At 30.8% G+C, this 12,879-nt stretch overlaps 1 protein-coding gene and 1 long non-coding RNA gene across 4 annotated transcripts; both read right to left on the reverse strand.

Moving 5' to 3' along the window:
- Window positions 1-4,365: 4,365 nt before the first annotated feature.
- On the reverse strand, window positions 4,366-8,959 carry LOC125857492 (uncharacterized). 3 transcript variants are annotated; one of them, XR_007445672.1, is made up of 3 exons: window positions 8,768-8,959; window positions 7,584-7,672; window positions 4,366-4,510 (listed from the first exon to the last, which is right to left on the reverse strand). It is a non-coding gene; the product is annotated as an uncharacterized LOC125857492 (long non-coding RNA). The 3 variants fall into 3 exon arrangements; XR_007445673.1 differs by lacking the exon at window positions 4,366-4,510 and adding an exon at window positions 6,552-6,859; XR_007445671.1 differs by lacking the exons at window positions 4,366-4,510; window positions 8,768-8,959 and adding an exon at window positions 6,552-6,859 and having other exon boundaries at window positions 7,584-7,779.
- Window positions 8,960-10,928: 1,969 nt separating this feature from the next.
- On the reverse strand, window positions 10,929-12,272 carry LOC125857486 (FCS-Like Zinc finger 17-like). Its single transcript, XM_049537091.1, has 2 exons — window positions 11,971-12,272; window positions 10,929-11,294 (listed from the first exon to the last, which is right to left on the reverse strand). Exons 1-2 carry the CDS (start codon window positions 12,213-12,215, stop codon window positions 11,063-11,065), a joined length of 477 nt encoding a protein of 158 aa, XP_049393048.1. The 5' UTR covers window positions 12,216-12,272; the 3' UTR covers window positions 10,929-11,062.
- Between the last annotated feature and the right edge of the window lie 607 nt (window positions 12,273-12,879).

Consider the following 12,879-nt stretch of genomic DNA (forward strand, 5'->3'; position numbering starts at 1 on the left):
AAAAGAAAAAGTTAATTTTTTTAAAACATACTAAAAAGAAAAGTAGATCAAATAAATTGAAAAGAAAAAAGTATAATTTACTTGGACAAAGAATAATAAAAATACTTTAAGTGGAAATTAATTCTTATTTCTTTAGGTAAATAATTTAATTTTCACTCATCAGGTAAATAATTTAATTTATGTAATATCAGATCAATTCTCAATTAGGGAATGACATTTTATTTTTATATTAACACAAAGTCAGAGAAAGCACGTGAGGTGTATACTGTGACAATGAGACATGGTCGGCCAGGTCTCATTTCCATTTAAATAAGAAGAAAAAGAAATATAGATAGATAGATACCAACAGAGATCTTGTTCCACTGTCTTTTTCCCTATATAGTTTGACACATCAATTGAAAAACAGTTTAATACCATTAATCATAGGGACTACTTTAACCAAATTACCCATAATCTTTTCTGTGAAAGAGTAATTAGTAGTAATTATGTACCTTCTTGGAGTAGTAAAGATGATATTAGAAAAAGAAACCTTCTAAATTAATAGAGGTTTTTTATTATTATTAAAAATGAAGTAGTAATAATTAAAGGACTTCAAGAGAAGAATATTGTTAGGATTGAAATGTTGAATCAAAGTGAAAAATGTTGAATTTTATTTTTTTTGGTTTCACCAGAGAGTAAAAAGGACAGTCTGATGCATTAAGCTTATACTGTATATAGGGCATGTGAAAAGTTGAATCACAAGAGACTTTTTAATAACACAGAGACAACTTTATCAATTAAATGAAATTGTTTCTTTAAACTGAAAAGAAATAAAGAGTCAAGTGAGGGCCCTCATAGAGTTTTGAATGCAATTATTTATGAACAAACATCATCATCAACATCACTATGTGGATTATTGACATATAGAATGGTTTCAAACATCAACTTTATTTTGTTTTAATAGGATCTAACTTTATGATTTTGAATGTTCTTATCTTTTAGCCTTTCGTAATGAGTATTGATAAACTCTTCATTCAAAATTAAAGCGCTCAATAAAATAGAGGTTCAATTTTTGAGTTTTGTGGAGAAGCTTCTTTCATTTTTATGCATCTTTTGCTCAAATATAGTGGCTGACATTGATAAGAAAATGATATCATACGTATAATTTAACCAAAAAAACTAGCTTGAAAGTTAAAATTTTTTAAAATCATATACATAATGAAATAAATTGTCATGTCACCTACTGATGTAGACGGTAACGTCTCAGTATGTATAGGTCTGACAATTAAAATGTGTATAAAATAATATAGGAACCTAACATCGAGTGAGAAAAAAATTGAATTGAGTGTACTCTGATCATGACCAGAAAAAAATAGACAACAATATTGTCTTTGCATAATCCTCACCAAAGTGAAACTCAACACATTTGATGATGCAATAAAACTTCCCCATAAATAATCCCTATACCTTCTAGTAGGGGTGTTCACGATTTAGATAAAAACCGATCCAAACCGATAAAATAAAACCGATTTTATTTGGGTTTGGTTTGGTTTGGTTTTAGATTTTTGAAAACGATAGTATTTGGTTTGATTATGATTTTATTTGGAAAAATCCAAAGAAATAACCGAACCGAACCGTTGAATTATATACATATATTTTATTAATATACATACTTAATATATTGTTTTTATAAACAATTATAAAGATCTTATACATATTTTCATTAAAATTTCTTTATAATTTACTTATTGAAAGCAAAAATGCCCAAGATGAAACATTTATCTTATTGATTTCATGTATATGAGTGTCTATAACAATTCTTTGTGGGACTGAAAATGTTATTGTCTCTTCCTTCTAGGCCAATATAGTGAATTTTAAAGCTTTACTGATAGTAAATTTAGTGATCAAAAGTTCAGTAATTGAAGTCATTCTAACTATTTTTCGTTTTGAATGAATTGTTGTCACTTTTTTCACATTTTAAATGAATTGTTTCTTTTTATTTTTGTGTATGGTTAATAACCGAATAACTGAACCAAACCAAACCGAAACTAATAATCACCAAACCGATAAATGTATATTATATTTGGTTTGGTTTGGTTTTGATAATTTTAAAATCGATTAAGTTGATTTGGTTTTGATTTTGACCAATAACTGATCCAAACCAACCCGTGAACACCCCTACCTTCTAGCTTATGGGTCAATACTGACCAACAGAGGAAAGTGACTTTGGTCTCTTGGGAGAAAATCTAATTGCTAAAGAATTTGGTGATTTAAAAGTTTAATGTGGTAGAGAGTGAAATGTTGCAATTGTGTAGAAATTAGTGTGTGACAATTGGTTGAGAAAAAATGTGTGTTTTGGATGAAATTGATAAATTGAGTTTATATGAAGGAAAATACATATATTTGGAACCATTAGACTCCAAAATAATTGTAGTTGGTATTGAAGAAAATTGAATTCTACAAAGATAAAGATGACTAAATAGCATACCAATTGAAGAGTTAAGTTACTCTGACTTCAAATGACACATAATTAGTCACCAGAAACTTCAAATGACACATAATTAGTCACCAGAAACTTCAAATGAGAATTTCACAGACACTACACTGACTTGCAAGCAGACATACACTAAAAATTGTCCTGATCATATATGTTCCACCCAAGCAGAGGTGGCATATTCTAGTTAATCAAATATAGTCATGAGAGTTTCAATTTGATTGGTCGAGAAGAGTTTGTCATCTCTTCCATCTTGACACAATTGACATGCTTGAGCCAATCAATATTTTCATGTCGACTTTAGTATGGCTAAAAATAGTTGTCTTTTTCACAATTCTTCTAACCTACAACTATAATAAGGATTTTCATAATTAAACAAGGCAAAAAATTCTCGTGGATTAAATGTTATAAGTTCTCTATGAAGATCAAGAAGGAAGGCAAACTAAATATCTAGGCATTCAAAACAAATCTAATGAATGCAAATCAAATACCAGGGTGTTAAAAGATCAAATTCACTTATTTTTGTCCATCAAAGTATTTTTGATGAATAAGGTTCAAATCCAACATAAATTCAAAATCAAACACAAATATCCTTAAATTTATATTCGAAGAAAAGGATAAGAGATCTACTAGAGACTCTAACACCAATTTTTTAAAATACAATACCATAATTATTTCTCATTCTTATTATTTACTTGATATGAACTTTATTGTCTACCGCTCATTCCTTTTTCGCCAAGTATGAAGTCAATTATGTTCTCATACTTTTTTTTAAGCAACTCCATTGAGTTGAGAAATGAACGTTCCCAATAGAAATAAGGAAATGTAAAACAAAACCACAACTACCATATGCCTTGTTAGAAAAATAGATGAAAAATATATCGAGAAAAAAAGAAAAATAATGAAGTGAACAGAAAAGGAGTTATGCTACAGATTTATAAGCAAAGGAAACCTAATAATGATCACTTGAATAATCATTTTAATGTAAGAGAAAAATACGAACTTCTAAGAAGTAAATAAACTTTAAAAGGAATAATAATAATCTGAACTTGCAATATATGTGAAGCCTTGAAATCGATCATCGAAAGCACAAGATGCATGCATGAAAGAAAACTTGAGCGACCATAATGGGGTTTTAGTTAAGTTGAAGGACAAATATGTTGAGATTTGTGGTCCATTCCACAACGATAGCAAAAATCATGTCCACACCTGCCATAGATTCAAAATTTTCTCAACTGCATATTCAATAAATACTATGTATATTGTTAGTTCAATGTGTATATTGTTTCTTGCCTTATTTCCCAAAACCATTTGCACAACTCAATTGGAGTATCAATTCTTTGTTACTATCTTCATTATATTGTTACACAAACAGAGCAATTTGACATTCCAACCATAGTTATTACTTTACTTTCAAGTTATCATGTGGAGACATGTTATGAACCAATCACTCCCTACCTCTATGTAAAATGATAAATATACACTTCTTAACATGCATTAAGAGAAAAACATATACATTTTTCATTGTTTACCGCACCAATTATCCAGTCAGTTTGGTCTCTATGTAATAAGAATTTGAGAAAAAGATGAGAAGATTCAAGCTATTTTCCATATGTTTTCACTGTTTGTTGGTCTGAATTGTAGGCCTTGCAGTGTTGAGAAGAAGTTAGGCCTATTGGCCAATGTAATCCATTACATATCTATAAATATTAACGGTTAATAAATATAAAAGCTTCAAATCTTCGATCCTAATTTTATTTTATTATTGCAACAACTTAAAACTTATTTTATTATTGCGACAACTTAAAACAAACGACTCTTGAATGAGAGAGAGATTAACGATTGAGAAAAATACCTGCAAGTTAGTTGCACGCAGCCATCACCCTTTTCAACATAACACTTGCACTTTGGACATTTCCTCCATTTCTTGTTTTTAGCAATTCCCATCAGCATCACATCTCCCTTCCCTCTATCGTTTGATCTGCCCAAACGCTGAAATTCCTTGCACTCTAATCCCTCGTGCCACGAGACATTACACTCAGCACAGAACAATCGACGACAATTAGGACACTCAGAGTCAATCACATTCTCACTACCATCATAAACCAACATAGCTGAACAGTCCTTATAAGGACAGTGCAATTTCATTGAACCCGAAAACAGAGCATTATTTTCCAATTGATCCAACACTTGCTTAGGAACAATTTCTCTCCAGAACTTCGGTTTAATTATGGCCTTACAAGCAATATCTGGACACTTGATAACGCTAACATTTTCTTGTACTATTTTTCTAGTAACATATTTGGTGACGCAATTAACACAGAAAGAATGTGAACAATTTCCAGTCGCAAACATTTCGTTTGCGAGTTTGTTATTTGTACAGATACTGCAGAATGTACCGGAAGATTCTCCGGGTTCTTTCTTGACTCTTTTAAACTTATTGAATACTGAAATTGTGGCTGCGGAATATAAGGCCTCTTGCAATTGCAATTCCTCAGCATACATTTCATCTGAAATTGGGAACAATTGTTCTTCGTGATCAAATAATGCTGAGAAATAGAATTCGTCCACACGGTCTAATTCCGCCATCTGCTGAATCCGATTTTCTTTTAAGTGATTACTGTTGTTTGTTCTCCAGCCAGCATATTATAGGGAGATTATTATATTGGGAATCTGAAAAGGTATACAATTCCCAATGCTGGTTTTTTGATAACCTAAAAGGACTTCAACTTTACAAATGCAACTTAATTCATTCAATGACCGTTAGATCCTATCCATAAATCTGACTTCAATGAGGATTCACATTTGTATATCGAAACAACTTCCATTAGTACTGACTTGACTAGATACATTTTATGGAGTTTTTCATATAAGATGGTGGCGGCAAACTCAACAGCTATATGGACCTAGTTGTTGCCGATGGCTATGGCTAACCATAAAAAAATTCTATGTATGTATAGATAGATCCATATCGCACGCTAGATCATAAGTTAACATCTACTGTCAAGTGAGGTACTTATTTGCACTCGTATTTATACCGAATTAAACAATTTAGTTAATAAGAATTCAAGTGAAAATGTTTATGTTAAGTGATAAATGTGTGTATTAACCTTATACTCATCACCGTAGAAACCCAGATCACTCCCTGCATTTTCAGTAACTAACAATGCCATGGTGTGTGTCTCAAAAAATGAAAACAATAAAAACTTAAAGAGGCAAAAAATAAAAGAAGGCGTTTTTAATGGAATACTAGATAGCACAACAATTTGGATGCTGTTTATTTTTGGTAGGATGATAATTTAGACTTAACAATTTTTATAAAGCAAACTATTGCGCTGTACCTAGCTGAGTATACATGAAATCCATACACGAATGAGTCGCAGAAAGTAGCTATTACTTCAATGTCATCAAAGAGATGGTCTTTAGACTCTGCATTCTACCGACACACCAAATTCAGACTTTCAAATGACATCAACATAAATATTTGGGAAAAAGCACAACTACCTCTACGTACATCCTAGATTACCTTCAGCATATGCAATATTTAACATTCATGATCTCTTCCATTAGTAAAAGATGACTTTTGGTTTATATTCCTTCTCTACCCACGAGTGTCATATTCTGCCCTCAGCATACGTATTCACATAGTAGTCCTCAAAGCTTTTCTCTTATGCAGAAGAAAGTAAACAGTAAGCTCGACTTAGACTTCATCTAATTCATTACTTGTTATGTCCTGATAAAAAGACTGATTGAAGGTAATATCCTTCAAAATATTTGGTAGATTCTTCAGAGGGAGCAAAAGAATTTCTTAAAAATTGTAAATGAATAATAACACAAAGCGTAATGTGAAAAATCTATGATATTTAATAGTTCCCACAAGAGAGCACTATGAATTTGCACCTTCTAGTTTTCTAAGAATTCAGTTCCTTCTCTCCAACAGGCACTACTACAAGAAGTGATGGGCTATAGCATTTGAAAAATTAGGAACAATAGAATTTCTTTGGAATATAGAATTAACACAATTAATTAATGGTAAACCAAATATAATCTGCAGTTAAATTAAAGAACAAAGTACCCCTTTCTCATCTAGTTGCAACTCCATTGATCAGGGCCAGGGGGTCTTCTCCAACAAAAGACACTCTTTTTCAATCCTTTGGCAAAAGGCACTTTCCGATGTCATGTTCTTATAATTTTTGTCATATTTGAAGAAGTGGTGATCATACGGATAATAGTCAAGTATGTCAAACTGCTTGATCTGCTTAAACCTCTGCTCAATATAGTCTATAATCTCTTCTATTTCCCCACAAGTATTGTTTGCCTCATCCATTTATTGGTGTTGCTTATTATGAAGTAAGAAAGCAACTGTTTTCTGGTATATTATTCTCACTGGAAAAAATAAAAATATCCTATTTAATTTGTTTAGTTGCGAATCCCAACAGATAACTGTATTGGAAGGAATTATTCTTACAGTAAAATTCCAACAATAGCATCCATATTCCCATCCCAACTAAATCAGAAATATTTAAGTACTGAACTTCCTTAGTGTGTAAACTTTCCTTTGTGTTGTGCGGGCTGTTAGACTGGAACAACTACAGATTCTATTGTCATAAAAAAATGAACAGCTTTCACAGAGGAAGTTTACAGATGAGCAAGTTGATTGCCCATTCACTACATACACATATTTAGGCCTTGAACTAAGCACTATAGAGAAACATGATAGTACTGCTTAGTTTTCACCATGCTATAACGTAAGAACAAATAATAGTATTTCTCATTGGCAACAGAATATTGGGTATCATAAACTCCTCATCTACATAGAGGAAGTGCAACTCTGTAACTCAGAATAATCATTCACGTTTACAATTCAGCTTTTGAAAAGATTATTTGACGCAAAATACAAACTCTTGAATCATCTATACATATAATATGCTCGAAGTACACATGAACTGATGCATATATAAACAAACTGGAAGCAATTTGATGGTAGAAAGTACGTGTTTTTTGTTGAAAGAATCAACTTCACCAAATTAAAGATTGAATAAACCCCAACAACCTCAATATATTTAAGGAAAATATATTAAAAGCTCAAATAAAGAAGCAGGAAAAATACCTTATGTAAACTACTGGTTCAAGTTGGTAATATCACCCATATAGCTATATCTTCCAAAGATCCAAAATATAAGCTTTCTTTTGAATCACCTGCAATCAAAAATTATACACCGACATGTAGTAAGGGAAGAGCTTTTCTTTTGGCTATCCAGACCGACATGTAGTAAGGGAAGAGCTTTTCTTTTGGCTATCCAGACCGACATGTAGTAAGGGAAGAGCATTTCTTTTGGCTATCCAGACCGACATGTAGTAAGGGAAGAGCTTTTCTTTTGGCTATCCAGACCTGCACATGATCAATATAGCTTAAATATATGTTTATAGCAAACTAAATCAATTGATTGACTACATGGCCAAGACCAATTAACACTTCTTTTATGTTGCGTTAAGCAGCAAACCATGGTAAACAATTAGAAGTAAAATGATGAATTTGGAGCTATATAGTTCTTATGTTATAAAAAGGTTACTCCACAAGGAAGAATATTTTTAAAACCTAAAATCCAAAAAAATAGTGTTTTTCCTCCAAGTCAAACCATCCGATTAGAATTCAATTCAATATTTAAACGTATAATCCATGAGTAGAGTGAGACGGGAAAAAGTAGTAACCAAAATAGCCCGGAGAGCTCCAAGTGGTTCACGCTCGACCCATTTGTAGAAGAAGAAATAGCTGAATCCAATATCTGAGATAGTCGTACCAAATCGACAAATGAGAGTAGACAAGTTCAAAATACTTAAAAAGGGGGAAATCATCAAAAGTAGAAAGTTAGCAATTCACAAAAATCAGAGTGTCAACTCCATAAACAACATATGTTTCTAATCGAGAAGTTTTCATTATTTGAGATACAATAAAAGATGTATTGTCACAATTAGCATTAAGAGAACTAAAAGAAGAGTGAAGAAAACTCGGGCAATTTGAATAGAAATATATGAATTTTCGAAATCTCTTCTAACTAACAACTATACCAGGATGGATTCTACCGAATCTTGATAGATAAACTAATTGGAATCAACGTCAACCAGTGTGATTGTCAAAAACTTATACTGACATAGAATTAGATATGAGTAATACATAACTTCAATACAGAGTAAACAAATAAACAAAACAATCAATGAGAGGAGATAAAATCAGAAAAGTTAACCCAATTACTCCAGACAAGTAAGTTCATCATAATAAAAAAACTTAATTACATCAGCTAGAAAGTCAGTGGTAATCCTCAAGATTAACCAACGGTCGCCTCAGAGAAGCAAACGGCAGGTACCATTGATTGACTGAGAGATCTGATGCCTCACTCCACTTTCACAGCGGCGGATGAGGACCGACGGTCGGTGGCATCGCCGCACCTGTAGGTGCATGACGTACTGGTGGAATGAATACCTTTGACACCGATATTAAGAAAAAAAAGAAATTTTTAAATCTTGTATCCTAAATTAAAATTATGTCAAATATATAAAATTATCTTTTAATTGTGTGACTTTAAACATGCTACATGTAAAACTAAAATTAAAATGTTATAAAAAAAAATCTTTTTTTTAAAAAGTAGACTAAAAAAAAATTAACTCTTTGAAAGTAATTATTATTTTTGTTATTAGAAGAGAAGGGTTTAGAAAGAGGAAATATGAGATAGGTAGCGGAAATGAAGAAGATGAATATATAAAAGTGAAGCGATTAAATGATACGTGTCAGATCACTTTGAGGGTAGAGCCACATTGCATTCAATTGTCAAGTGTCTAAACTGCCCTCAAATACAATTTTAAGGACAAAAAACTGCCTCACTTTCTACTCACATTTTTAATATAGTAGAAAAATGTCCATATTTCTGTAATATTTAAACCTACTTCCCACGTTCGATAAATTAGGAGAATTCCTCAACTTTTCCAGTGGGTCATAATATAATAAATTACAAGCTGCAGAAATATTTCTGGGTCCCCTTTTTGTAATATTGTCTGAACGTGAAAATTGTGTGCTTGTAAGTGTAAACTCATAAATAGTTAAAATAATAAAATTCTATAACTACTCAAACGTGGTGATGAATATATTGACTTAATTCATATTCTATCATTTTTTATGATCTCACAGAGCAAAAGCACTACCCACTGCTCATGTGATGGAATAACAATAAGCATGCCTCACGTTACTAATTATTGCATCATATACTATATTTATCAAAAGTTTTTTCAACACCGGCCACATTAGAACTAAGAAATATTATTAGGTCTTTGTTGGGGTGTCAAATGGAGATCTTTAATTGAATTTAACCAAATTAAAATAGGTCAAATTAATAAATGAAAAATCATTAACCCCCTTAGTACTTACTTTGTTTGAAATGGACAGCTTCAAAATGGACTAAAAAATATATCATAAGGTAATCTGTTCAATTCTTCCCAATTTTTTTTACTAATTACTGAATAATTATCTTTAAAATATATACTATTCTATCTCTTTATATAACATATAATATATTTAATTTGAATTAATTTGGGCCACATATTAAATCAATTATAAAATAGGCCAAATTGGGTAGATTAACATAAATGAATACATTATATTTGATTCACATACTGCTTCAATGTTTGACTCATGTATTACTACTTTATTGATTTCTATATGCATGATCATACTCTTAAAATTTCAAAGTATCTATTGACTAAGAAAACTTGATATAAATTAACCACATATTTCGAACTACCAATTTAGATATTTTGGTAAAGATCGTTTGATATATTCATGTCACTTAATTAGAGACGAAACATACCGTCTATTCGGATTCATCATAGTCATTGTATTAATGGATAATAGTTTGATTTATCTCAAAGAAAGATGATTGGTTTCTTTCCAGGTCCGTTCATTATTTAATATTATTTATGTATTGATCCGTATATAAAATGACATATTTTAATATACTAAACGATTTTAGTATATGAAAAGGACTTTCATTTGGCAGAAACTAATCACTAGATTAAAAGTCTTTTATCTCATATCGCCCTTTCAACATATATCACGAAATCACAAGTAATAATTTATAAAATTTGAAGATTAATTTATTGTTCTTTTTAAACCTTCACGACCAATCAACTACACCAAACAAATTAACACGAAGGAAGTAAAATACAATAACATAAAGTTCAAAATAGAAATTGGATAATGATACATAGAAGTATGGGTTAAAATCATCCTGGTCATCAATTGCTGTCACGTAGGAGATTTTAATGGACTTATGCCCCCACATCAACATCTTCGACAGCTCATATTGTCACTTTTAATTATAACTTTTTTCGAATATATGCTTGTCAACTCATTTTCGAAAACAAAATCACTAAATAGCTAGTACTATAAAATAACAAAAATCCTTTCGTTTTTAATCAAAGATTTCTTATCCAAAACATATATGGAATAGTCAGATCAATAATACTTGCACTATATTCTATCAATAATTTTATTGTAACCAATAAAAGAATTTGAGAATAAAGCAAAACGAATTCGAATTATGATAATGTAAATATAGGTCGAGTATTTTTCTTAGAATATGCTAGGGGATTTCGCCGTTGATTATATTCCTCCAGTAGAGCCGAAGCCTCACTACACCGCCGGCGGTTATCGTCTCCACATCGGCGAAAAGATCGTAACATATTTTTAGTACAAGTCTCAAGTTCTTTTATTTCATCCAAATAAATCTGCCTGTTTCTACACTCCACACTGCAGAATCCAAGATCACCCCTGCATTAATTAATATAAACATTATTAATTAACGTTTCGTGATAAAGAAATGAACCTTGCTAAATTCAATCTTAAAAACTAAGTCAGGATTTTGACTAAGCACATGTTTAATCCCATACGGTATGGGACACTAACACCCCCACACGTCCAAAATTTGCCAGTTAGAGTGTAAACAATATAAGGTGAAGGCCCAACATTAGGTAAACATAATTGGGATGGGGCCTAACTTTTGATACACTAATAAAATTTGATATACGAACAAAATAAAGAAAATCGATGAAATTAAGTTTGTTGATTGGTTTTGTGTTTCAATTTGTATAGTTTGTCTCATTTTGACTTGATACATGGTTCAAAAAGGGTATTTAAAAAAAAAATAAAAAAATATCATGTGCAAAGTTAGAAGTAAAGAAATAACGAATTTAGGTGCCCTCCCAAACTTTTAAAAATGAGTGATTTTAAGTCCAAAGCCCTTTTTTTTTAATACTGAGTCTGAGTTGCTGACAAGTAAGTTAGTAAACTGTGAATCAATAGGCTTCAATTCCTCCTTTTACTTTAAAGAGAAATTCTATCATTCATGGCGAATATATCGTATAATAAGAAAAGTAAAAAAACACATTTAAAAAAAAAATGAAAGTATAACAAATAAATTGAAACGGATAAAGTATAATATACATACTTGTACATATAAACTTCTTTGTCGAGTCTCAAAGTCTTGTTGCAAAGGAAACAATATTTGAGGAAGCAACAATTATGTTCAATACTGATAGATTGAGTAGGATTTGTGTGGAAGATGGGTTTCACTTTGGTGAATCTTGAACTATACATAATTAAAACATTATTAGGAGCAATTGCCTTGCTTTGACAAATCTTCTTCTGATTAATTAGAATCTTTAGCCCAACAGCAACTGATTTTTGACCCATTTTAATTTTTTTAGGATAAGCACAAAAACAATAAGGCAGAAATTGGGGAAATGAGCTAGTAAGCACTGAAAGGTGTTTGATATGAAGGTAGATAAAGTGCAGGGTATATATCGACTAAAAAGTAGGGACAAAAAAGTCAATTTATAAATATTTTTATTTTATTTTAATAATAAGATAGATAAACGTGCTATAATGGAAATGGTCCATGTTATCGTGTTTGTCTATATCACCTGGATCCCACGTAAGTAATAAAGGAGATAAAAGTAATAAATAATAATAATATATGTCAAAGTGGAAGATTCGAAATTTATTTAATAAATAAAAAATTCTTGTATTTCACTAACATAATTTAAATAAATAAATATTAAATAATAAATCTTAAACAACTTAGAATTTCTACTTTTAATTTATTTCCTGAGTAAAATTAAATTCCAGGACACTTCTTGGTTACTTGTATACCTATCTTTTTTCCAATATTAAAAAATGGGTGAAAATTAAAAAGAGATATACTATATTATATCTAATGTATATAATTAATAATAAAATAAGTTAAAGAAATGTTTTGACCTTGTCCCTTGTAAACAGTGGGTAAACGTGGAAATTGTGGTTGTAACTGCAAAATAATATATCATCGAATATCCAAGCGTGGTTAATTTGTCGTCAT

The sequence above is a fragment of the Solanum stenotomum genome, chromosome 3 (genome assembly GCF_019186545.1).
Source record: "Solanum stenotomum isolate F172 chromosome 3, ASM1918654v1, whole genome shotgun sequence".
In the NCBI taxonomy this organism is placed as follows: Eukaryota; Viridiplantae; Streptophyta; class Magnoliopsida; order Solanales; family Solanaceae; genus Solanum; species Solanum stenotomum.

Excerpts from the sequence above, each read along its gene's own strand:
- LOC125857486 (XM_049537091.1), bottom strand. The coding sequence starts at position 12,215 with ATGGGTCAAAAATCAGTTGCTGTTGGGCTAAAGATTCTAATTAATCAG. Across the intron at positions 11,295-11,970 it reads AAAGAAGTTTATATGTACAA|GGGTGATCTTGGATTCTGCA; the intron begins GTATGTATATTA and ends TAATTAATGCAG.